The following is a 27,804-nucleotide window of genomic DNA, read 5'->3' on the forward strand; positions in this document are numbered from 1 at the left end:
AAACCATATTTTTACAGAGAAGGACTAAATATGACATTGTCAGTATTGTTCCAGACTTATTTTTGCCTTTGTTCCATAATTTAAGATTTCTAGGCAGCAATGTTTGTTCATCCCTATTTTCAACCTTTTTCTTTCTTACCATGTCTGTCAATCATTGCCTTTCTGATAAAATAAAATACACGCGTGATCTGACAACCTATACACAAATGAGCTGCGTGAATGTGGGGAAGAGAGAATTGAGGGAAGTTAAGATACAAAACTTATCCCATCATGTTAATTTCAGATCAAAAACCTCAAGGACTACTACAGCTTATGCAATAAATTTTAAAATTTCTAGACTGAAAAAAAAATTATAGGTGTGATGGCTCGAATTACCGTTCAGCACATATTCATGTCCCATTGGCCACTGTGGGCCAGGCATACTTTCCTGCCCTGTTCATGTGGGGCTTGGTCATGTGGCTTACTTTGACCACTGAGATGTTAGCACTGAGACACAAGGAAAGGCTTGAAATGTACTTGCACAATGGAATTTTCCTCCTCAGCTCTCTGGGAATATGCTCCATAGCCCATTGGTTTAAAGAGGATGAGAGACACGTGAAGTAGACCTGCAGCTTGAAGCCAAGCTGGGACTGGCCTGAGTAATCTCTTGACCCAGAGACTCATGAATGAATACAATCTTGAATGAAAAAAACAAAACAAAAAAAGGTTTGGAGTGACTCTTAATGGCAATAACTAGCTAATAATCGAATCAAGGACTAAATTTCAGCTTGCATATTCTGGTTTATCACTTTGGCCAACTTCCTTAATTAACCTCTTAGACTCTCAGTTTCTTCATCTGTAAAATGGGAATAAAAAACAAACTTTATGGAGTTGTCTTGATGAAGAAATCAGGTCACCTATGTGAAGCACCTGTTTTGTGGTAGATTCTCAATAATTTTTTTCTCAACACCCAAAAACCTTGAGCACTCTTCCTGGATGCTTCCTGGAAATATCCAAGCGAGCTCAGCTCCCCAGATGTGGGCTCTGGCCAGGTTTCCTGGACTGCTCAGGCCAGTTCCCTGCTGCCTTCCTCTGCCTCCCCCAGTAGACTCCAACACTTGTGCTTTTTTGCTTGAGAAATTGCAATAAGCATGTGGCACTAGTTGGATAGTCCATGCTGGCATTTGAGCTTCCAATATGTGTTTATAATTATTCTGCATTATCTTAATTACAGTGATGCAAGGAAGGGAGTCGGGGAGTGGAATGTAAAAAGAAAACTGTTCAGAAAAATGTTCCATGAAAAATAACCCACAGTTAGCAGACGACAGGCCTGCGATTATAGTCGTAATTGGAAATGGCACTATTAATACAATACTTATTCATTCTATATAATAAAAAAAATGGAAGCGTTTTTTGCAATTACCCAATTCCAAATGAAATTAACATTTTGTGGCATTTTCCATAAATGGTTCGTTTGCACACATTGATGGAAACAATTAGCTTGGAAGTAATTGAATGCTGTGACTAGAGAGAGGCTGAGGTAGGGAGGGTCAGACACATCCAAGAGGACAAGAGTGCAAAAAGGGATTTAGACTTTGCTGAAGGTGGGTGAACAGTGAAGATCAGAGTGGGCAAAATGTCTGGTGCCCAAAAACAGTGAGACTGTGAGGGTTTGACTTACCTGCAGGTCAGAGCCACAGAGAGATTCATGAAAAGCTCATTGAACAGGTGAGTGTAAATATTTGCATAAGTTGTGTTTACCTAAGTTTCAAGTTCAGTCTTCCACAAGCCCCTCTGCTCATTTAACCAGTGCCCTCTTTGGCTATCTGCCTGAACCCTCCAGTCCTGCCCAAATCCCAGAGTCTGGGGCATGCCCAGTGCTCTTCTGCCACACACTCACCAAGATTGATGGTGAGATGCAGAAATTTCTTCATGCCATGATTTTTTTTTGTCCTTTCTGTAGTGAATGTTTTGATTTAGTTCTGTAGGCAAGTTGATCATGGTAAGGAAAACATCACTGATAAGTTATCCTTCTGTAACTGCAAAGGGGAATATTTAAGTAACTTCTGGATATATTGGGGTATAGTTAAACCTTAAATCATATAGTTATATGTCATTCCTAGGAGGAAAACCAGAATGCATTCTTGACTTCTATTTACTACAATGCATATATAAGTCCTATCGTTTCTGTCCATGCTAACTCCTAAATATATTTTTTTCCAAATGTACATCCTCTTGTTTTATTTCCTTTGACATAGCTAAAGTCATTATTTGTATCTTTTATGGTCTGCACTTACACAGCCTCTTCAAATAAATGCATAATCACTAGAATTGGAACTGCGTTGGTAGCTTGACTCCACTAATAATTAGTATTGAGATCTTGAGCACAATTTGAACTCTAGTTTTAATTTCTTCTATAAAAATTATTGAAGTATTTACCTCATACTGTTGCGTCAAATTGGAAAATTCAGGTAAAATGCTTAGCGCGGTTATTGGCACATGCTGAGTGGCTCAATACATTTCAGCTCTTTTTCTCATTATTATCGTTATTCATTTTCCCCCTAAGATGCCTGTTCCACAGTGACATTCACATTGATCTTTGTTAAGTGCATCTCTGACAGTGTCACTCTTCTGATCAAAACCTTCCCATGTATCCCTGTAATACGGACTGCAGTTCAAATGTTTAGCTTGGTGTTCAAGTCCCTTCATGATGCGGCCACACTCTCTCTCCTTCTCTCCTCACCTACCGGAGCATCCCCCCCGTGAAGCAGGAACACTGAGCTCCAGCCATACCAAATGGCTTATCAGTTTCTGAATTGAAGGTGACCTTTTCTTTCTGCATCTTTGCGCACAGCCACCTAGGAAAACTCTCATCCTCCTTGATATACCACAGTCAACATCCAAGTGTTGCTTCAGTCCCTGTGTTTAGCAGGTGAAGGCTAAAAGTCACCCAGACTAGGAGATGACACTTGACTTTCTGGATATGGAAGTCCACGTCTTCCTCTTGTCATTTTTCTTTCAGTGCTTGAGTCGTAAGTTAATTGAAGAATTCATTTTGATGTCCAGCCCAACTGAGTTCAGCTTTAATTTAACTTCATCTTGGTATAATTCCTTGCATCGTCAGGCTCTTTTGAGAAATGACTCTGAAATGCCACCTGGATGATTGGCTTCCAGCAGGTTTCCTACTGACTTGGATCCATGTATCTCTTTTCATTCCAGTCTCTAATTGCTAGAAATGGGCACGTCTCCTTTCTACTTTCCTCCTCGGTGTTCAAATACAGCTCAGGGGTAGACGTTCTGGCCATGATAAGAGGCAGGTGGGAGGCTGTGGGCTTACCTACTGCCAATGTCTTCCTTTCTCGGGCATCATTAACTTCTTACAAATCAGTGGAGACTTTGCCAATTTGCCACACAGCTGATGACTTGTTATTATATCTCAACTTTCTTCTGCCTGGAACCAGATATGGATCGATTGTTTCCGAACCCGGAGGCATGGACAAGAGGGTTTGTGTCTGTGTGTGAGGGGTGAAGAAAGGGAGTTGGGAATGGCATCTTCCCAGTCTCATACATCTGAAAAGCAAGGGGAGTTTCTTCAGGCTTCTGCTAAGGAAAAGACATTTCAGATTAAGATTGTTTTCTTCCTCTGTAATTAATGAACCACAATTACTGAAAGACATTTAGAATAAAAATAAGAACCTCAAGTTTTAAATTCACAGGATTATGAACATGAAGGGTTGTCCATGATCTGACCTGCCTTTTAGTCTACCTTTATGGAATGCTTTGATTTCTTCTATCTTATTTTTGAAATGTGACATCTCTGCCTCATTACATCCAGTTTCAAAGGACTTAACACCTCTGCATGTTCTTCTTTCCATAGTCAGAAAGAGCTCTTAAATAGCAGGTTCATAAAATAATAGTTAGAATTATGATTGTTATTATTAATACTATTATTATTTTTACGATCTTGGGCCTTCATACCAGACAGACCTGATTTTGATTCCTAACCCTCTTACCACCTAAGTTACTTTAGTCCATTGCTTCACAACCTGAGTGAGCATTTGACAATATCCAGAGACAATTTTGCTTGTCACAACTCGGGGAGGGGACGACTAGCATCTAGTGAGTAGAGACCAGGGATGTTGCTAAACATTCTACAGTGCATAGAACAGTCTCCACAACAAAGAGTTATCCAGCCCTGAATGTCAAGTTGAGAAACCCTTCCATAGTCAAGAACCTTAATCTCTCTCCGGATCAGTCTTCCCATCTATAAAAGAGAGTTAGAAATAGTGTTTGCTTTGTAACATCACAGAGAATGTCATGAAATTATATCTGCAAAGCCCTTTAGCAGATGCCTGGCCCAGTATCAACACTCAAGAAATACTAGCTCTTGTAATTATAACATATATAATGCATGTATTGTGGTTCCTGGGATGCAGCTATAGCAATACAAACATTAAGCATTAATATTAGAAGTAGTACTAGTACTGCAGCCCTTCACATAATTGAAGGCAGCTAACTTCTCTTCCCTCACCAAGTCTTGCTGTTCTTCATGACTTCAGGGCAAGCTTGCATATCAGATGAGCTTCTCGTGTGTGGACCTGCTCTATTTTGCTAATAATATGCTTAATGTGATACTCAGAGGTCAACACAGTCCTCCAGCTGTGGTCTGAGCGATGAAGAGTGGAGCTGTGCCCTTCTTGGTTCTAGACTTTATGCTTCTATTGACATTGCCTAAGAATACATGTTACTTTCTCAGTGTTCACCTTACAGTTAACTCACAGTGAGCTCTCTGATGACCAAATTATTGAATCAAAAGTAAGGAGAGGAGGGAAAATACCCAACTGAATTTGTGTTTATAAAATCTACATTATTGCCAGAACTCCAAAAAATCTGCCTGGAAACCTACCTGCAATGCAGCATGCAGGCTTCAACTGCTGGAGCTTTAAATCAGGAGGTGACAGATAAGAAATAAAGGGTGAGGAAGGGCAAGCAGGTGCTCAGAGGAGAGAGCACACGATGTCTATAACCCTGGAAAACCCCTTTACCAGAACGGTGGCTGCAGCCTGAGCTTCCTTAGGGGGCTGTCACAATCTCCAGTGTTGCAAGGAGACAAGCTCGATTTGGAGGCTCTGTCACAGTCTCTCTGCCTCTCTCCCTATCTCTTTCATTTATTACATTTCTCTACCTCATTGTGCACATCTAGCAAAATAAGTGCATTCCTCAAGACCCATCCACCCGTGCGTGCAGGCTCCCGGTACAAATGGCTCCCTAGGATGGATCTTTATTATTTCACCAAAAAACATCAGAGGTGGAATTTGTTCTGCTCCACTGAAGACATGATTTCCAGTCCTCTCTGCTGCCTTAGCTCAGTTTTTTTGGCTGCTCTCTGGGAAAGGGATAGAGAAGAAAGGAGGTATCTGTAATACTTAGCCGAGCCAGTTTTAACCAGAACTAAATAAGGAAAGGAAGAAGATAATTCAGGATTACATCTAGCCATGAGACAAAAATAATTTTTGAGATGCCTATGAGACCCCATATCCACAAAGCAGCCCCCATGGATGCCTGGGGCAGCCCCCACACTCCACAGTCGATCCTTTCTCTGCCTGCTCCACACCTTACCTTTGCTCCTCTTCCTGTTTGCTTTATTTCAGTAGTGGTTGAAATCGTGGAGGTCAGACAAGCTTGGGCTCCAGGGCTACTTCTGTCCCCATCGTGGGGATACTAACATCACCCACTTTCCAGACTCATGGTGAGTGACATAGGAGATAACAGTGACTGACATAGAGTAGACACTGAAACATGAGTGGATGGCATCACTGTTTTTCTCGTTCAAATCTTTCTTCTATATGTCCACATCTCCATTTAGTAAACAAAGAACAACTGAGACTCTCAGCAGTGATGTCATTGTATTCGAGGGTGAGCAGATGCTCACAGGCAGATCCAGCTGGACCTTGGTGTACATACTAATATGATTTTGCACAGTGTTTTTACCATGGTATTTTGTCTGAACCCTTTGTATATATACTAACTATTTCATTAAGGATGTGAAAAGCAGAATTGAGAACTAGTCTTCACTAGCAATACGTCATAAAGTGACAATATTGTACACTTTTGCAGTGACTCAGCTTGCCAAATGCTTTAACATACGTCTCGCAGGAATTTTAATTTCCTGAGGCTCAGAAAGGCTTGGTGAGGTGTCCGATGTCACCCAGCAGCTGACGTGGAAATTGATTCCTGTCGTTCTGCCTCCAAATCTGCTGAGTTTCCAATTCAGGATTCTCTGCTTACACCCCCAGTGTTACTCTCTAGCTTTCTGTTTGGGTTTTTGTGTGGTGGTGGTGGTGTGTAATCATGAATAATAAAGCAAGCCTGCTCTTACTGTCATGTAAAAATGGGAAACTGAAATTATAAGTCATTAAATGGAAAATCCCAAGCCTTATAGTAATGCCAACTCAGCTTCAATCCATTATTGTCTATATATTTAGCCAGTCTATTTTTAAGAATTTAATATTGAGAAATAGGACATATTTATAATGTGGCTGCATTAATTTTACTCCAGAATCCCTGCCATTGCTATAGTTGACTTACATGTGTTTAAATTTATAACCACCCTATTGTGCTGGAAAGATTTGCTTTAGTTTAAAGGAGGATGAGTGGAAATCTCCCAGTTGACATAGTGAGAATTGTACAAATTCCATATTCTGCTCTGTCCTCATCCCCTTCCCGGCCACACCACAGGTCAGCAATGTACCCATGTCACAGTGCATACTTTTTTACCCTTCATTGAGCACCCAGCTGTATACACCTTGAAACATTTGTTCATTCATTCAACAACCATAGCCCAACTCCAAAACTGTGAACAGATACATTAATAGTCTTTATGCCACTGATGAGGGACACTTCAGTTTCAGGTAATTGTCATTTCTGGGATTTTCCTCACAATTATCACTAGCACAGTCTAAAGGGAAGTTGGCTAAGAGGGAGACCATTCCTTTCATCCTCTCCAATGGGGAAATCAGTTCATTAAACCATGTTTATTGGTCCTGCTGTAAAACAAACCATAAAGTCGTATTTGAGGATATTTGTGCAGCTCTGCTATCTGTCAGCTGTGTATGACCCTTGAAAAATTAATTAACCTCTGTGTGCCTTACTCATTTGTAAGATGGAGATAATGATATATATCTTGAAAGGTTGTCTATCAGTCAGTCATTGCCACAACAGTGCTACCTAACAAACAACTACAAAATCTCACTGGCATCCAATATTAAGTATTATATAGATTAGTCGTGTGTCTGAGAATCGGAGTGTTATGCTTATTTCACATGAGTTTGCTCATCATCTACAGGTTGGCTGGGGTCAGTGACCTAGACTGTAGGAGTCAGGGTGACCCTGCTCCAGGCTGCAGAACTATGAGTCCACCATGATTCACTCATCCTTCTTGGGCAAGCAGACTAGCTGCGACAGCCTCTCCTCTTGGTGGTGTCAGTTGGGAGCAGGGAGCAGGAATATGTGATGCCTGTTGAAGCCCAGGTTCACAACGAGCACACGCTGAGCTCCATGCACATAGCATTCACCAAAGCAAGTCACACACCAAGCCCAAGTCCAAGGGCAATGAAGTGCACTCCTTCCAACAATAGGCAGTAGCAAGGTTATGAATTCAGGGAGGGGTGAAGAAATGAGGCTGATACTTCCGTGTACCATGGTCATTATGAAGATGACATATTAAATGATGGTTGGATTTACCTTAAATAATACCTGTCTCATAGTAAACACTCCATAAACAGTAAGTGTTGTTATTGCTGTTGTGAGTCTTGGCAAATTTGAACGGTACATTTAGATGAACCCTGGTAACAGATAGACTTAAGAAGTTCAAGGTCTGCGGGAAGAAGTGAAACCCGCAGGAGGTTAAGTTTCTGGAAAGGAAGGCAGTAGGAGAAAGTGGCATTCTCTGTCTCTGCCAACCAGCTGCCAGAGAAACAACTCCCAAGTGTTGGCACAATATGCCTAAAATTCATGACCTGATGATCTCTTAGAAGTCAAAACACAAACTTGATGAGCATAACAGAGCAAGGTGTGAGAACAGACAGAGGACCATGAGCAAAAACTGTACTTCCAGGATTCACGTTGCAGCCACATCCAGCTTCCAGGTTTATGGCAAGATCCAAGGTGTAACCATGATGGAGATTGGCTAGAGCAGAGTGGAGTTAGAAATCCTGAATGTTACAGGGACCAGGAATGATGGTAAAATTTGAACATGAGAAGACGACAGGGGGCCAGAGTCCTCTGTCTTTAGTCAAAGGCAGTGAGTTACCCAAAAGGGAAGTGGAGAACCTAGTATTTATTGAGCTTTGTCTCTGGGCAAGACCCTCTGCTGGCTCATCTCAGCTAAGCTGAGTAACAATAATGATAATAAAGGCTATACTTTGTTGATTGCTTAATTGGGTTTGGATAGTGTGTTAAGCACTTCGCATGTATTATTACATTGAATTGTAACAATACCAAAAGAAAATTGACAATTCTTGAGGGAGATTTATGCCCAAGTTTTACAGAGAAGAAACTGAGGCTTAGAGAAGTTAAGGAACATACCCAAAGCCACATAAGGAGTACATGATAGAATGAAGGTTTAAACCCAAGTCTGTTGGACTCACTGCACCCATGGGATCTGGGGTAACAGTAACAGAGGCAGGAAAGGGCAGTGGGTTGGACAGCAGGGCTATTAAAAGGGGTGGAATTTTTGAAGTAGGGTCTGGGAAAGGAAACGGCACTGGGTAGAAAACGCCGGGCCCCCCTTCCTAGCTTAAAGATGGATTCTCTTGGTAATACAATCATCTCTGACTTTTAGCTCCAGAAGAACCAGACTGTGCGGTATTTTCTCTATAATCTTTGACCCTTTTCCTTTCTCCTGATATTTTTTCTGTCGTTCTCTTTACCTGGCTCCACATCCTTGAAGATCCAGACCAGTAGGCGGCTCCTCTGGGAGTTTTTCGTCACCTTTCCATTCGCAAAAGGAATCCGGAGACATGTTTTCAGTGCTCTCGTTACACTGTGCTCTCTGTCTGGGCATTTGGCACACTCTATTCTCATTGGCTTTACCTGCCTCTTCCGCTCAACAGTGTCCTGATTTTAAAAGGGACAGTGTTCCCTTCATCACTGTGCCTCAGTGCCCTCCCCACATGCAAGCACCTGGTGACAGTGTTGGGTGAAGAATTCCAGTCGTTCCGCTGTTGGTTTTCCAGTGCAAAGGGGTGCTGAGCCACACGATGTGGCCTTCCTGTGACATTACAGAAGGGGTGAATCTCGGAGAGGGATCTGGCTGGTGACTCTGACTCCCATCGGATTCTGCTGCCCAGACTGAGGCAGGGGTGGGGAACCTGCGGCCATAAGGTCACATATGGCCTTCTAGGTCCTTAAGTGTGGCCTTTTGACTGAATCCAAATTTTACAGAACAAATCCTTTTATTAAAAGGGGTGCAGTAGAGAAAGATGAAGCTTTTCTTGCCTCCTTTAGTGCTTACAAAAGAGCAATCTTGAAATCAGAAGGCTTCAAGTTCCCTACCCCTTGGCAATAATAATGTTAACTCCCATTTTTAAAGTACTCGCTCTGTATCAGGCACTGAGATACCCATTTTAACATCTCATTTAATCCAAAACAGCTTGTTGGAGTTGGAATTGCAAGCCGTGTTTTAGTACTTAGGGAAGCTGAGTGTCTGAGTGGTTAAGTGATTTGCCCAAGTCCTACAGCTGGTAAGAAACATGGCTAACAGTTTAAACTGTGGCCCATTTAAAAGCCTTCCATGCCCACACCTTGCCATCAAGATGGTACTGAGGTGACCAAGAAGTCTTTGACCCAGCCTGTCTAGTTACTTGACCCTTTTTCCCTTGGACAGGACTTTAGAATATCCTTTACCTCTCTGGTTTCTGTAAAATGGCAGTTCAGTTCATAAAGATAACATTAGTGGAGGGAGGTGAAATACTTTGCAAACGGAAAGATGCAGCTATTGTAGTTACCACATTCATCTTCACAAAAGCACATTCATTTGCATTTAGAACTACAGGATCATGGAGCTGGAAGGCATCTTAGAGACCTCCTGTGCTCTGGCTGGGGACTGTGAAGCCAGCTCCAGAGAACCTGGAATGTGTTGTGCTTTTAACAGAAGAGAGCAAAATATCACTGAATTTAATTCCGTCATTCAAACTCAATGCAGTTCTCCTACCAGAAATCATGACCACCCTACAAATCTGCAGTATTAACTGACAGGCCCAAGATCTTGTATATAAGAAAAGGCTATTCCCAAGTTTTCCAATTTATATTTGTTCCTTTTTGTTCATTTGTCTTGTCCGCGGGCACTTGCTTGAAGATAAGCTATAGTAGGCACCGAAGGTTTAAGAAAATATACAGGAGAAAAAACTAAAAAGTGAGAAAATTCTATCCATCAGTTTTTTTACCCCTGAGATTTGGGAAGAGGGAGCCATTTTTTAAAATGTGTGCATGGGTTTTAAATTTGTTCTAGTTGTGGAGCATTCTCATCTGGCTAAGGAACACTGGCTGTTTTCTTTCTTTCTTATTTCTCTTTTCATGAAGAGGTGACTTCTACGTGAGATAGAATCTTGTATTCAGTGACTGGACTCTCACAACTTCAGCATTTGGTGGTGCTTTGCATTTATTTAGTATGTTGGGCCTTCCCAGGGGAGGTATACCTTAGGACTAGGATGTCTTCTCTTAATATCTTTCCTCCAATCCTGGCATTTGAGTATGCCCAGTCCAAAGCCTGGGGACACAAATTGAGGTCTGTATTACTAAGGGTACTCCAGAGAAACAGAACAATAGGACACACACACACACACACACACACACACACACACACACACACATGCTGTAGGTTGTATGCATTCTACATCTATCCATCTATCTGTTGAGAGGTTTATTTGGAAAAATTGGCTCATGTGATTGTGGCAGCTGGCAAGTCCAAAATCTGCAGAGTAGGCCAGCAGGCTAGACACCCAGGGGAGAGTTGATGTTGCAGCTCAGATCTAAAGGTAGTCTCTTCCCTCTTCCTCGAAGAGGTCAGTCTTTCTTCTATTACAGCTTTCACCTGATTGGATGAGGCGCATGTACCATGTGGTCTGCTTTACTCAAAGTCTACTGATTTAAAGATTGATGTCATCTAAAAAAAATTAGAGATCCATCTAGAATCATGTTTGACCAAATATCTAGATACCACGGTCTAGCCAAATTGACAAATAAAATTAACCGTTACAAGATCTAAGGTTAAAATTACCCTAGAATTTGAGGAAGCAGGGAGGAGTGGTGGAAATAGGAGACTTGAGTGCTAGACCTTGGTCTGCTGCTGACTGTCGTCATGACTTTGTCCCTCGGTGACTATTTTCACCTCTGCATAAAAGGGGAAATATACACTCTTTAAGAGAATTTAGGAAGTGGCTATTTCATCATGCCAATGACTTTAAAATGAAGGAAGGAATGAGTTAAGTGAAACATCACAAAGCTGATGGGTTAGTGAGAGGAAGATGGGTGATGACTGCTCTCTCTTGAGTTCTTACTATGTTCTAGAAGCTCTGTTAGACATTTTATGTACATAATTACACTTAATCCTCCCAATGATCCTGCACACATTTATAGAGAAGGAAACCGAGGGCAGGAAATGTGAAAGGAGTAACTCAAAACCACACGATGCAGAGTTAACATTGGAACTCGAGTAGACTTTCTCACTTGCACTAGGCAATACGGTCAATTAATGTCCATCTGTTTCTTGGTTCTCTGAGCAAAGTTCTGCAATGAGACAGAACTGACAAAATGAGATATGAGCCAAACCTGGGACCTCCAGGCTGGATGGTCTTGAGTGAGGTTCCTCTGGCCTAGTGGGCCAGTCTCCAATCAAGTCGAGCCACTGGCTTCAGCCAGGGCCAGACTGCCTGGGGCTCCTTGCCCAGATGCTCTAAAGAGTCACTTTCCAGGCCCAGAGGACTCACGCATCCAGACTCCAAAACTGAGATGCCCATCTTTACTCGCCAAGCAGACCAGAGACAGTACCTGTCGAGTGGTGCAGCAGATAGAGCCAGAGCATCAGAGTCAACCATAACCTGAGGCCAGATCCCAGCTCTGCCGTTTCTAAGCTGTGTGACCCTAGAAGATCATTTCGTGTCTCTGAGTCTTGGTAGCCTCATCTCTAAACAGGAGTTAATGATACTTAGGAGGAATAAATGAGAAAACATAAGGAAATGCCAGGCTCCATACCTAGCAGAGAGTTGTGACACAGGCTGACTATGTCTGAAAAAATTAAAGAGGGCAATGAAAGTGATCCTGGAGCCTGAACGCAAACCTGTGCGTACTTCATCAGTAGGACACCCTGGGTGGCTGTGTGGGGGAGAGAACAGTGGAGGACAGGGTGAAGGTACAGTTGGGAATCAGTGCAGACACAGCGTGCAGCACCTGTTCTGCAGCATAGAAGCTGAGGCCTGATACCTGGAAACCAACACACCCCTTTTGCCTTTGCAAAATGACTTAGGGGCCACCCTCTTTTCTGCTTTCTCCTTTCACCTCTGTATCTTCTCTCCTGTCCTCTCCACACTCCTTCCTTCCTCTGTTCTGTCTCTCCTGGCCTTCCCACTCCTCTATACCCCCTGTTTTTTGGCCCCTGTACTTTATTAGTGAGCAAAGTTCTTTCTTCCACTCTTGTTTCCTTCTCCTCTTCCCACCTCTCTTTTCCTTTCCTCTCATCTCTCTTTGCCTTGGCTTGAAGGCCAGGACTCCTCTCCTCAGGCCCCAGTGGTTCATTCCCATTAAGCCTGACGATCTCTCATATGTCAATTAGAAAGAGACGCTATCCCCCTCCGCTCCCTCCTTTCCTGGGCCTACCGCGATGCTCCGATCAAGCACCATCTGTTGCATTCATCCAGGCGATGGGTGAGCATTTTGCTGCTCTGGGGAGGCAGAGCTCAGCAGGTACCAGGAGGTAACGTGGCTTGTTTGGACAGCTTGATATATTGATATCGATAGAGTTGCCGCATGGGGTGGGAGGGCTCTGGGATGAGAGGCGTGGTATGCAGGGTGAAATCGGCCATGGAGAGGATTGCACAAGCACTCCCCTCTCTAAGCCTGTTGGGGCTCTTGGCACTGTCACCGAGGCAAGAGCAGCCAAACAGATGGATGGGATTTGCTATGGTGGGGATCAGAAACCCTTGCAGCTCAGGGGAGCAAACCCTCCGTCTCTGTGTGCCTTCCTCTCCCCCCAGCCAGCCAATTCTGCATCAGCTGAAAAGAAACAGAAATAACAAAATGGAAAGAGGCCGACCTTTAGGAATTGCTGAATGTCAGAGCCATGAAATAAAAAGAGAGATGGGGATGCTGTATCTGTCAAGGGCCCAGCTGGGCAAAGAAGGCATCCTCAAATGGGAATTTGAAAGAGAATTCAATGAAGTGACTATTTATAGAGGCATAGGCAGAGTGAAGAGAATCAACACGGGATGTCAAGGTACCAGGGACAAGAGATTCCAGGAAGCCACCACTGGCTCCTAGAACTGTAGGGGCAGGGAGAGAATGTGGTTTTACTGGGCCTTGCGAGAACTGGGACTGTGGAAAGGGCGCCCCTGGCTGAAGCTGTAATTGCTGAGGGTCCCAGTCTCTATCAAAAACATGGTACAGAAACAGGAAAGGAGCAAGGGAAGAAATGCCTCCAAATTCCTCCCTATCCTGCTAGAGCATTCCACTGGCCACACCCACCTAGCAGCCAGATAACAAGGAGCCAGGTGAGATAGTCCAAAGGGATCTGCCTCCAGGACATGGGCTTGCGCAGAATGAGCCTGGGGGTGTGGATGGACCTGGGAGGACGCGGGGAGAGCAACCAGTCAGGAACGGATGCGTGTTCTGTTGCCTACACCGTGCCAGCATCAGAGCTCGTGTTCTTCACCATCGCACATACCCCCTCCCTGCTTCTTCCAAGGAATGTATGGGTTCCTCTCCACCCAACATCTCCACTTCTGTGTCTCAAAGACACCATAGGGTTTTCATATCTAAAACCAAACTCATGTTCACTCCTCTCAAACATGGTCTCTTGTGGAGCTCCTCCTCTCGTGGAGGAGCTGTCGTTCCCTACCTGTGCAAGCCAGAAGACCAGGAGTCATCCTCAATGCCTCTCTCCCTTATCAATCAGTCTCCACCTTCGGAGGGCATTTTACCTACAAAATAGCTCTCAAATTTGCCTACTTCTCTGTCGCTAGTACTCTGCTACTTGTCCCTACTCTCTCCACTACTCTGTATGCTTCTCAGTCTCTACCCGGCTCCCCTGCTCCAGACTACCAGCATCTCATACCAGGACTTAGGCACTACTGTGCTGTCTTCCTGGTAGGTCTTCTCACTTTCATTCCTGTCCTTCTCCAATGAAGTCTTCTGTCTTCTACCAGAGTGATCAGCAATCTTCCCTAAATGCACATCAGATCACATCACTCTCCAATCTAAAACCTTCAGTATGTTCCACCCTTAACAAGGCCCAAAGGGTGAGGGTTAGATTTAGGGTTAGGGTTAGGGCTCTCTGGTTCTTCTCCAGCATCATCTCACATTGCTTGCCTTCAGTGATTCAGCCCCAGTGGACGATTGCAGCCCCTTCTGTGTTCCTTCTCCCCAAGAGGTCTTTGCTTAGACTGTTCCCTCTGCCTCTTTTGCCATTCTCACCTCACTCCCTCAACACTCACTACTTCCTCCCCACCTGATTAACCATACTCTTCAGACCTGGGTCACACTGCTCACTTCCTTGAAGCAAGTTTCCATGATTTTCCTGGACTAGGCCATAGTCTTCTATTATAGCCTCTCATATCATCCTTCACCTCTACTTTATCGTACATATCACGTGGAAATTTTACATTTCGATGTTAATTATGATCTAGTATTGATCTTCCTGTCTATATGGTAAGCATCATGAGAGGCTTTTGTTTGTTTTCTCACCCCTGTATCTTGTTATGGACTGAATGTTTGTGTCCCCCCAGATGTCATGTTTTGAAGCCCTAACTACCAGTGTGGCTGTGTTTTAGTCTGCTTGGGCTACCGTAACAAAATAGAGGTTGATCCTCTTCCTAATCCAAAATCCAAAGTGCTCTACCCTTTGAGTGTCATGTTGGTGCTCAAAAATTTTCAGATTTTGGAGCATTTTGGATTTTGGATTTCTGGATTAAGGATGCTAAACCTTTACTGCAGACTAAGGTGGCTTAAACAGCAGAAATTTATTTTCTCACCATTCTGGAGGCAGAAAGTTCAAGGTCAAGGTGCAAGTATGGTGGAGTTCTGGTGAGGGCCCTCTCCCTGGCTTGCAGACACGATCGTCATGCTGTGTGCTCACATGGCCTCTCCTTAGTGTGTGTGCACGGAGAGAGAGTGGTCTCTCACTCTTTCTGGAAGGCCACTGATCCTACTGAATTAGGATCCCACCCTTATGACCTCATTTACCTTAATTACCTACTAAAAGCCCCATCTGTAAATACAGTCATTTTGGGAGTTGGGGCTTCAACATAAGAATTGGTGAGCAGGGCGTACAATTTAGTCCAGAGCAGACTGTCTCTAGGGTTTTTAGGGGGTAACTAAGATTAAGTGAGGTCATAAGAAGGAGCTCTAATCAGATTGAACTGTGGCCTTATAAGAAGAGGAAGGGAGTCTGTCTCTCTCTCTCTCTCTCTCTCCGTCCCCCCTTCTCTCCCTCTCCACCTGGTTCATTTGTGTTGTCACGTGTTTCTTTCTTAGCAATCATAGATTCCCCTGTGTCCCTGAAGATGGGACTTCTCACAGAACCCAATAGCAAACAGTCCTCTAGGTATGACTTACCCTATAGACAAATATCTGTAGCTTTCTTGGGAAAACAGGTGCTTCTTAGAGATGGGTGTTGGGATGTTTTGGAGCCTTCTTTGTCCAGTCTGATGAAACCTCTTCAAAGAAACAGAAATCTTTGGTGCATCCCATCTCTTGTCATCGGACAGCAGGTAGTTCAAACCAAAGAAGAAATTTCCTAGCCTCTAGAGACATAGATAGAGGGAGAGTTGAGTTTGAAGATTTCAAAGTCAGGGCTTTCTTTGGGAATTTCTCAGAACAAAAGCACTGAGGCCATTCAGCGATTTTCCCTTTCTTCTTTCTGGTTTCCTCTCCTTGCCTTTTATCTTGCCTCTTTCCTTCTGGCTCAAGCTTTTCTATTTTTTCCCCCCTTCTTCTCTCTGCCCTCTGACCTCACTCTCTCCATTTACTAGAACTTTCTACCAGTCTCAGTTTTGAAACTTTGTGGAAATGTGGTTACTTACAGATCATTGGAGGGTATAGTTTGCAAATGGAACATTAGAATAGGGTTAGGAGGCTTGATTCTGTCACTTGCTAGCTCAGACCAAGTCATGTATCTTGTTTCAGGGCCTCAACTTACCCTCAATGCAGAGTAAAATGGGATATGGTGTTAAGTGATCTATATATCCACAGTTCTGTAGTTTTATATTCTAACACATTGTGTGACCTTCATTGCTACCATGCTGGCTCAGGCCACCCATGCCACTGGCTGGCTACTGCAAAAGCCTCAGCGCTGGCCTCCTTCCCTGCCTCAATTTGCATTCTGCATGCTCTAATTAGTAATTATTTTCAAAATGACTTTGTTTGAACATGTCAGTTTCCTGTTTGAAACATTTCAATGATAACCTTTTGTCATTAGGATAAAATTTGCACTCCTATATGTGGTTTACAGGATATCCTTATCTCTCCAGACTTATCTCCTGCAGCCCCTCTTCATAAGGTCCCTTGCAGCCACCTTGAACTATTTTTCATTGCTTGAGCACTGTTACCCTTCTGGCTTCAGATCATCATTTGTGTAGGACACTGTCTCTCCAAGCCCAGCCTGATTCTGCCTTCTTTGCTAATTCCTACTCATCCTTAAGGTCTCAGCCTAGATAGTGCCTCCTCCTGGAAGCCTGCCTTGACTCCCAGGATGGGTGCGATGACCCTTTTGGATACTCCTCAGGAATTCTGTACTCTCCTATCACAGAAATATTGCACAGTGTTGGAATTGTCTAGATATGTGTCCTGCTAAACTATGAATTACTTGAATAATGGCTTGTATCTGACTTTTCACCACCATATCTCAAGGGCCTAGAGTAGTGCCTGGAACATAATAGGTGTTAAATAAATAAATGAGTAAGCCAGTGATACATCTGTGCTTAGCCAGTGGTTTGTGATTCTATATCTTTAATGGGTCATGGAGGGAGTTTCAGGGACTCAGTGTGGCCAGGCCCAGTCCTCCAGGGGCTGAGCAGGGGCCAAGCCCTAACCTCAGCCCTGTTGCCACCCTGTAGCAGCAGCTGAGGCGACGCAGGAGACAGTGGAGTCCCTGATGCAGAAGTTCAAGGAGAGTTTCCGCGCTAACACGCCCATCGAAATCGGTCAGCTGCAGCCAGCTCCGCGCAGTGCGTCGGCAGGGAAGCGGAAGCGGAGGAGCAAGTCTCGAGGTAGGGCCCTCCTGGACCTCTTGCCAGGAAGTCAGCGGGCTGTCCACAGGTTCCACAGTTGCTGGGGAGAGCTGTGCCCTCTTCCCTTGTCCCCCTGTGCTCACAGAACTCGTGCCACTGTCTCTCTGATAAATCCCCTTGGAGATGGCAAACCTGTGCTCCCTGCACCCAGAGGTAACCTCTCTGAGCCCCAGCTGCCTCGTCTGAGAGCGGGAATGGATTCTCCAAATTTTAGAGTGATTGAGAAGATTAGCGACAATATATGGGATGTGTCTAGCACTAGGACCTGCACACAGTAGATGTTCTTTAAAATGATAGCTGGTGTTACTCCAGAGAGTGCAAAAGAGGCAGAATGTCCTAATGGAAGGCATCCGCAGGCTGGGGGCCAGGAATAGGGGTTTGAGACCCCTTTTTAGTAGGCTGAATAATATAGCAGTCAAGAGCAGGAGTATTGTAAATTAGTTAGAATTGCTTTCAAATTTAGGTTCTGCTGCTAACTAACTATGTCACCCAGGGCAAATCGGTCTACTACTCCAAGCCACTCCTGTCTCACAGGGTTGTTACAATATCTTAGCACAACGCCCAGCCCAGCATTCAGTGAAAGCAGATCCTTCTTTCCTGATTCTTTTCCTCTTCCCTCCTTACCTTTCTCTCTTCCCACATCAATAGCATCACCATAATCATCATCCTCATCTTCATCACCATCCTCAACTTTATCATCATCATCTTTCTCTTCTTCATCATCTTCATCATCTTCATCATCTTCTTCTTCTACATCTTCTTCGTCATCCTCATCTTCATCACCATCTTCATCTTCATCATCTCATAATCTTCTTTATTATCTTCTTCATCTTCACCATCATCATGATCTTCTTCATCATGATTTTCTCTTCTTCATCATCTTTTTTATTATCTTCATCTTCATCTTCATCATCATCATCACCGTCTTCCCCTGACCATCTGTGTGACTTTGTATATAAGAGGAACCCACTTGTCATGGCTGATTTCCAAACCTGATCTCTTTGTTTTCAGTCCATTCAGTATTCTCCAGCTGGCCACTCCTCTTCTTGCCTCTCACTTGTCCATTTCCTATAACTTGGCTCTGATCATGTCATTCCCCTTCTCCCCAGCTTCGGTAGTTAGCACCTTCAAACATGTCCACGCTATGAACATGACACTCAAAGCCACACAGAGCTCTGATCTCCACTTTCTCATATAATTACATCCGCTCCGTCCTCCCATGTTCCTTCCTGTGCCATTCTCTCCACATTTAACCCCCTCTCTGGCCCCTAAGATAATTGCTGTCACCTATTGACACTAAACTTATTCCAGGCAGCAGACTAAATTATACATATATATACACATATAAATAAACATATATATATGTGTGTGTATATATATATATCATTTGATATATCATTTGATATATCTCATTTGATCCTCACAGCCACCCTCTGAAGCAGATACTATGGTAATTTCCATTTTGCAGATGATCTCACTAAGGCACAGATTGCTATGGTAACTGGCCCAAGGGGCACTCCAGTAAATGGTGAAGCCAAGGAGAACCCAGCAGTCTGAGTCTCAAACCTTTTAACTTAACCACTGTGTTCTACATTGGTGAAATCTTACCTGTCTTTCCAAGCTCAACATGAATGACACATTTCCATGAAGACGTCACTGATTGTCACAGTCACAATTCGCTCTGAATTCTCCCAGCTTTTCTGTATATGTGTTAAGCACTGGTTTCATTTTTGTGTAATATAATTTGTTTTTGTCTAGCTCTTTCCTTAGCTAGACAGAGAGTTCTTTGAATGCAGGGATTGTCTTATTGTTTGAATCATCTTTACATTTGTGGACCTAAATCAGTACCTGACGCATAGTGGATGCTTACTATTTAGTGAGAGGATGTCTAGGTCTGAATTCTGTGAAATCCTGAATCCTGTAAAAAGGCGAGATCTGCATGTTAAGCTAAGGTCATAGATTGCGGCAGAAGAAAATGGTGGAGTTCCTTTATGGAACTTGAGTGGTAAACTCCAGGTTTGAACCATTGTATGGTGATAAATAGTAGGGTCCTGGAAGTCAGAAAGGGTTGAGTGCTAAGCCCGACCTATTCAGTTTCAACTTGCGTGGCTTTGGAAGAGTCATTGGCTCTCTCTGAGCCTCAGTTTCCTGTTTCATAAAGTGAGGGTGCCAGTCCCCCAGAAGATTGCTGTGAGCATCTGATGAAATGATGAATGTAGATCACCTTGGAGATGTCAGATAGCATATATCAGGGACTGAATAAATGCTATTTTATGTTTGTTCTGGTTTAGGCATTCAGAGTTCCTCAAAAATTCACTCAGCCTTATCTATTCATCTTTATTCCTTCACCATTCACCAAGAACCCCCGTCCTGCATCCTCCCTACACATCCACACCACATAAACACACTTGACTCCAAGTCCATAACCTCCCCTCTCTTTATTACTTACCTGATTTCATTTTCTTAGCATCATATCCTAAGCATTCTTTATGTCACTGAATTTTTCAAAAATATCCTTTTTATGCACCATAATTGTCTTAACCAGGCCCCTACTCTTAGGTATTTGGGCTGTTTTTAATATTCCATCATCACAAACAGTGCCACATAGAAGGCTTTTGTTTTTAGTTTTGGTTTTTGCATAAGACTTGGCCTTTACTTACAAATCTGTCTGTCTCCCCCTCTTAGAGCAGAATTTCAAAGTTAGAGTGTTAATGGAAATCTGTTTCAAGTTATGCTAATTTATAATCAGATGGGGTCTTGGAGAACTATGCATGAAGACATTCATTTGTGTCTCTTCAATGCATATCGAATCTGTCCTCCCTTTCATTGTCACCATTATGACCCCTGTCATTTCTTACCATCTCCTTACAACTGTACCCTCCTTGAGAGTCAGTCTCCCTAAAGCAGCAAAGTAATCTTTGTAGAAAGATAAACCAGATAAGGTCACTGCCTTGCCTAAAATCCTTTGATGGTTTCCTGTTATTCTTAGGGTACAATCCAAACACGGCACGTGGCTTGTAGACGTTGAATGATCTGGGTCTGACTCCTGCCTTCTTTCCTAATGTCATTTTCTCTGCATTTCCTTATGCTACAGCCAAACTGTCTTCCTTCATGTTTCAGGAACACAACCAACATTAACATCTGAGAACTTGCTTTTCCTTGTCCTTGCCATGCCTCTCTCTGGCCCCTGCTGCTGTCCAAGCTGGCCCCTTCTCACCTACACCTCTCAGCCCAAACATCAGCTCCTCAGAACCGTCTTCCGTGACTACCCAATCTGAAATTTGGTTCCTTTCAGCCCTGACCTGCTACTATCTTTTATATCACTCTTTCTGTACTTCTTCCATAGTAGTAATTTACTCTAAATTTTTTATTTCTTCGCTTGCTTACTATCCTTCTCTCTAAAGTATGAGCTTCGTATTTATAAATCTAATATAAGAAAGTGCTTAATAAATATTTGTTGAGTAAGTGAGTATATTAACATCAAAGATTACTGGAAAGTGGCTCAGTTTTATAACTTTCAAATGGATGGTGTACGAGGAATCTGTGATGAACCAAAGCCTCCTGGTACCGACCTCCGGAGAATCCTGTTTCCCCCATATACAAACTCACTGACATGTAATGCAATAAATGTGCTCAAGTGGATGCTGTTAAAGCAATTTCCCAAACAGCTTAGTAGCACTGTGCTTGTAATTTTGCTGCTACTGTTGGATAAGATTTTTGCAGGAGAGGAGTAACAATAATACATGTCAGCCCTACACTTCCAAACTTGTTCACCACAGCCTATCAAGATCTTCTTAGACAAGAGAACTCTGTGGTCAAAATAAGTTTAGGAAATTCTACACACGCCCTCTTCCTCTTGAAGACTCCTGAATGGAACGTAGTCTGTTAAAGACTCTGAGAAGTCCTGCGGTACAGAAAGCTGGGCTGCTTTGTTTAACTCGATGTCTTGATAGTCTCTTGACCACAGACTCTGTTTTCCTCCTGAAACATGTATTAATGTCTTGTGGAACAGAAACATCTATAGCCACATAATCTGGGAAAAAGTCCATTAGCCACATTGACCATCAGAACCACATATATGATGGTCTGAACCTCTTGTTGTTCACTATTCGTGCCCTCCTCCTGCCAGTAAGGTGGTCATGGGATATCTGGCCCAGAGTGGGAGCCCTGGCTTCTTGCTGCTTCATTAGACTCCACACGCAGTCCATGTGCCCAGTGGTCTCCAGCAGATGGGATGGGTGGTTGAGAACCAGTGCCATAGAATTAAGCACATGGTTAAAAGCAGCTCCACTGTGTTTTTGTAGCTGTGGCTTCCTCCTGGGAGGCCTTGTGGATGCTGAAGCGCATCATCCTTGGCCAGACGTGAGATGGCTAGTGGGGGACTTAATTGCTGCCTTCCTGTTTGTGACAGTGTTTTATGAGACGGCTGCTAAGGAGCCACTCCCTAGCATTGCACGGGCAGTATAACGGAGGTGTTGGCATTCAAATAAAGCAGGGGAGGACTCTTTTGGATGTGAGGAAGAGCTTCCTGAGGCTCATGCAGTTTCAGGTAGTAGTTCTTAAAAGCAGGACTTTGTATTGGAAATTTAATTCCACCAGTGGCTAACTGAACAATCTTAAACAAATGAACAGAGCTATGCATAGCCTCAGTTTCCTTTTCTGTAAAACAGTGCTAATCATACCAATACCCCATGTGGGTTGTGAAATGATACCCGCGAGATGCTTGGCCCAGTGCCTGGCACGTGGTCAACCCTCAATCAAGAGTAGCGAGTATTAGCACTGCCGTCGAGGTCCTGCTCCTTGGGCCTCCGGAGTCTCGCAAATCCATCCCCTACTTCCTGGACCATTGCCTCTGACTTCGTTGAGATTTCGTTACTCCTCACCCAGATTCCTGCAGCGGCTTCTTCATCCAGCCTTGTCACCCACGAATCTGTCTTCCACCTTGGCAGCTGGGGTGATCTTTTGAAAACACAGTAAATCTGGCCATGTCACTGCCCTGCCTAGAACATTCTCCTGATAGTCTATTACTTGCACTCTGGGGGCTTCTCAGGCTTTCAAAGTGAGGTCTTCAAAGTGAACACATCCCCCGGTGGGTCTGCAGCTGTGCTCCAAACACGTCAGTCATAAGGCCCACATTCCAGGTTCCATCTTAAAAAAAAAAAATCCATGTCATTCTATTTTATAAAATACACATGCTTATTTTAGTTTAAGTTATGTTGTATTATTGGTCAGTTAATGAATTTAACATTTGCTCAAGTCGTCAGTTCATACTAACATGCCAGGAAGAATCATGATTAAGCACATTATAAGAGGATGATGATGGTACCATCTTCAAAGGATCCATGGATGGCATAAGAGAGTGCCTGTGAAACACTTAGCACAGAGCCAGGCCCACGGTGCACACTGAACATATGTGCTCTATTATCTTGCTATTCTCATCACTTATTTTTGTCAGGATTATTATGCCGTAGGAATACATATAACCAGTTTTAGAAACAAGAGCCTGTAGAGTGAAGGGCATACTGTTTAACAGGATTAAAAGATTGCCATTACCTGCTACACAAGGCTCCTCCCTAACCTGGACTCCACCCTTCCTCTGGCCACCCCTGAGTCCCAAGCCACTGTATTCTGCAGCCTCCAGAACACAGACCATTTCTCTTTCCCTCACCATGCCTTGCTTTGTAAGCCCTGCCTGAAAGGCCCTCCCCTCCTTCACCTCCCTCTCCAGGAGGAAAATTGCTACTCATCTTCAAAATCCAGCCTCAGAGTGTTCTCCATGAAGCACTTCCTTAGCCCCTGCCCCAGCTGAGTGAGACACTCTTTTCTCTGGGCACCCAGTGCTATTCCTATTCCAGCCCCGATCACAGTGCGTCATAAATACACGTGGACACATCTCTCACCTTCTTCAATACTCACAATCCTGTGATGGAAAGAACAGTATTTTATGTCTGTCTGTAGCCCAAATGGCTAACAAAGAACTGGTGTAGGATAGTAACTGGCTGAGTGGGAGAATATATGGATGGATAGATGATGGATAGATGGATAAAAGGAGGTAGCTGGGAGCCCCACAGAATGCAAGGGGTTAAGTAGATGCAGCGCAACCCACTATCTAATGAGCATTTGTTGTGTTTTAGGCACTGTGCTCATCACACATACTATCTCATTTAAAAGCTCTCAGTAACCTCATTAAGTAAGCACTATAATTATTCTTGTTCAACAAGGGAGTAAATTCACAGTTTAAGGGACTTGTTCCAAGTTTACTCAACTAGCAGTTTGTGGAGCTGTGGACTCAGAGCCCAGATCATCTGAATTCAGAGCCCACATTTAAATTCCCAGTTGACTTGAGTTCTACCCATAGCTACCATGATTAAGCTTTTTGAGCTATGAAATTATACCAACCTAGTCTAGATACTAGAAGGAAGCAGATGCAGCTTCTCTTGCACTGGCAATGCACCATGTCATCAGTGCTGCTGTGAAGGTGCTCAGGAGCTACAAGGTTCTAGAAGGTGAGGCATCTCCCTGTCTGAGATGACAAAGAGTCAGGACTGCCCCTTTCGCTTCTGTCTGGCCCCAGGGAGCCAGTCCCATGTCCCCAGGAGCCTGCAGCATTATGTCACTGGACAGTGCCCTGTGCATTTTTTAATGCATCTTTGATATGCCATGCATATATAGGATGCGCCACCCAGACCTCTGTCCAACAGCACCTCATCATGTATTGAAGGAAGCGGGGCGTTAGACATTTGTACCACAATGAGTACATGAAGGTGGTGTGGGCTGCCTTGTGGTGTTTACTAAACTGGGAGAATAATTAGGCTTCCCAGAGGGAGTAATCCTTAAATAATGCATTGATATTAACGAGAGAGAGAGGTTAGGAAGACACTGCTGGTAGAAGAAATAAAATATGCAAAGGTGCATGGGGATGAAGCTGTGCAGGGCATCATGGGAATATCTGGAAGAAAATGTGAGCCAGCCAGATGCTGGGAAGCACCAAATCCTCTATCAGAATTGAACCCTGGATTTTGCTCCCAAGTTTCTCCACTGCACCCTCACACTGGGGAGGAGAGGCCAATCCTGGTTCTTGTATCCTTCCTGATCGACCAGCTCCAATGTGTCCTTTTGCCATGGGACACTGTCCTGGGATGCAAGCTTATGTCTATATATAGTTTCCTTTTCACTAGTAACTGGCTGTGAATTAGTCACTTAGTTAGAAGAAAATAGAAACATTAATGACTTTAAATTAGTTGCCTTAATGGGTTGTTGCTCCGCTTAAATACAGAATAGGCAGCCCCAGGACTAATCTATGTTTCTTTGGTCCCCATCTTTGTTCCCCCAACCCTTTATCCCCCAGCAGCCTTCCCTTCCTACCAAGGACTTTGGAATGGGGTTCACTGCCCCTTTGCCAAAGGAAGTTTTGACATTGCTTCACCAAAATGAAGTTCAAACACTGCATCATCAAAATGAAGTTCAACTTAAACCATGAGATGTTACAAAGGTTAGGAGGACCGGATAGACCCCAGCTACCTAGAGACAAGCCCCGAGTCTGTGATGAAATAACGTCTCTTTTTTCCACCTGTGTGCCCTTTCTCTGGCTTGATTTTCTTCCTCCTCCCCATTGCCAAGACCTAAAGTCTACCTTTCCTTTAAAACAGAACCCTAAATCCATTTTCTCCATGAAGCTTTTGCAATTTTTTTTCTGAATGTAAGTCACACACGTTCCCTCTAAGCTTTGATAACCTCTTAGCTATCTTCCTGGAGATATTTGTCATTCATTCTCTTTTATTCGAGTAATTTATGGCCACTTCTCATCTTCTCCTTAATTAATCTCCCCAAGTGCAGCAGCTATTTCCAGGCCATGCCTGTGTTCCCATTGGCTAGTCTACTTCCTGACAAATAGCAGATGCTCAATTAATGTTTAATGAAGTAATAGATGATTATTCAAACTAGCTGCATCATCTTGGACAAAACCTTCCACTCTCAAGGCCTCAGTGTCCCCATCTAAGAGGCTGTGTGGCTTTGTGGCAATGCACTCACGTTCTGGAGTCAGGCAGATGTGGATTCATGTCCCAGCTCTGCCACTGACTTGCTAAACTTTGGAAATGACTTACGCACTAAATCTCCATTACTTAATCTGTAAATCGTCCCATCAGCCACCTCATAGGGAGGCTGGGAGGATTAGAGTTAATGTATGTAAAGTGCTCGGCAGGCTGTACTGAACATGGTAAGTACCTAATAAATCTTTATTGTTGTTAATTTGGAAAGCAAAGGCGATGGGCTCTTTCCACAGGTCTCCTCCAACTCAAATAGCCTTTGATAATACATATGATTGGGAAGCATTATTGTGCAGGGAAACGTCTAGAATTTGGAGTCAGAAACCTCTGATTTGGACCCCAACCCTGCCTTAAGTGCAATGGGTCCTCGGGGAAACTGCTTAATATCCTCAGGATTCCATCGCCAGCACCTGGGGATGTGATTATACCTACCATTCTTTTTGTCCTTGGCTGCCGTGAGAATGTACTGGAGTGCTTATGGAAATGCACCTTTAAAGCATGCTATAGATTAGCCTCATCCTAAAATCAGAGCCCTGGTACCTTCAAAGGCAAGGAACAGGATGCGTCTTTATTTGGGAAGCCTTTACTCTATGTCTCTGGCTTTCCCTCTCTTGACCACAGGCCCCTCCTAAGATGTGCAGCCTGGGACGGCACCCCCACCAACCCAGTGACCTCCAGGTTGTGTTGCACTGAGACAGGGAGAGCTGATCTGTAGTCAGAGCACATGGCTGCCTCCATAAATCTTTGCTGATGTGTCTTTCAGAGAAGTTTGTATTACTGAAAGTGTATGTCTCCTCTAGGCGGTTTTCCTTGTCCGTCTGAAATATGTCTGGAGGCTCTCAGTCAATTCCGTCTGGCCTGGAGGATGGAGAGGCACCTGCAAGTGGCCTTAGCAGAAGGCTCTGCACCAGGTCCTGGCGAGGCCTGGGGACACAACTCTAGAGTATTTCTTTCATTAGAATGGTACAATGCTACCTTAGTGTTGTTGCATAACAAAACACCCTAAAACTTAATGAACTAAAACAGCAACCATTTATTTAGCCTTAATTCAAATCGAACATTTGGGCTTCACTCAGCTGGGTAGTTCTGGTCTGGGTGGGGCAGGCTCAGCTGACCTTGGTCGTGCACCTGTGGTCACCCGGCTATCCCAGGCTGGTTCACATGCTGGAGGGTTCCACAGACAGCAAGATTGGGAGCTGCAAGGCGTTTTGAGAATTGAGCTTGAAGGCACATGTCATCTCTTCTGCTTCATTCTGGTGGTCAAAGCAAGTCTCTTCGTCAATCAGAGACAGAAATGAATTTCGAGGTTGTCTGATCCAACCTGCTTGTAGATGTGGGAAATGATGCGAGTGGAGACTCATCAGTATCACACAGAGAAACTAGTAGACCCGGCAGTGGAATTAAAGTCCTCTAATTTGCACAATCATCCTCTTTTTATACCATTTAGGCATGTAAAATCATGTAGGCCATGTTACCTACACTAGGGCTGACTGTTGGGGAATTTTAACAAAATACCTCGTTGGAAGTTGACAACTCCTGCTCTTTTCTAGTTCAACTGAATTCAAATGGGTAAATCACTTAGGAAATTGCAAAGAGAAGCTTTGCATTTTCCCATGTTTGAGACAGACATGGTTAAACATACTGAGGATGTCGGGTAGATTGCCTGAGCCATTAGCAGGAGTTTTCAAGCTGTGCTCCAAATAGGCGCTTGGGGAAAAGGGGGTGGGGGTGTTGTGGCTGAATGGGTAGGGCTCTTTTATCAAGCTCCTGTTCCATATTTGTATATTGGGCTTCACTATTTTGGGGGAAACTCTCAAATCTAAAATATATCCTGTCCAGAAATTATCCAGCTATTGTTAATATAACAAGAATATATTACATGGCTGGATACTTTCTGGACAGCCCTCATATATGTGTGTGTATGTGGGCATGTATTTATGTATGTCTATATATATTTTTTAAATGGTGATATAACAAAATCTCCCATTCCTATATGGTAAGAAAACAGGCAAGGTGTGTAGTAAACTTTCAGCAGCATGGTGTAAAAAGCTGACGTGGGCCTTGTTCCTGTTCCATACACACACACACACACGCACGCACGCACGCACGCACGCACGCACACACAATAAATGTTGGACAAAATATCACTTATTCAGTAATGCAAGTTCATCTTAAAAATAAAGGAAGGAGGCCGGGCGCGGTGGCTCACGCCTGTAATCCTAGCACTCTGGGAGGCCGAGGCGGGTGGATCGCTCAAGGTCAGGAGTTCAAGACCAGCC

The 27,804-nt window shown here is 43.8% G+C and overlaps 1 protein-coding gene across 3 annotated transcripts in view; it reads left to right on the top strand.

Moving 5' to 3' along the window:
* ASTN2 (astrotactin 2) overlaps positions 1–27,804 on the top strand; it is an 893,996-nt gene that overhangs the window by 274,284 nt on the left and 591,908 nt on the right. The window contains exon 4 of one of the 3 annotated variants that reach the window (XM_012664417.1): positions 17,304–17,456. The exons of 1 other annotated variant lie outside the window; for it this stretch is intronic. In XM_012664417.1, coding sequence (XP_012519871.1) covers positions 17,304–17,456 — 153 coding nt within the window. Of the gene's footprint in view, positions 1–17,303; positions 17,457–27,804 lie in introns of those variants that run through there. One more of the 3 variants, XM_012664419.1, reaches the window with a different exon arrangement.

This window comes from Propithecus coquereli, unplaced genomic scaffold, assembly GCF_000956105.1.
Source record: "Propithecus coquereli isolate 6110/MARCELLA unplaced genomic scaffold, Pcoq_1.0 Scaffold89, whole genome shotgun sequence".
Taxonomy (NCBI): Eukaryota; Metazoa; Chordata; class Mammalia; order Primates; family Indriidae; genus Propithecus; species Propithecus coquereli.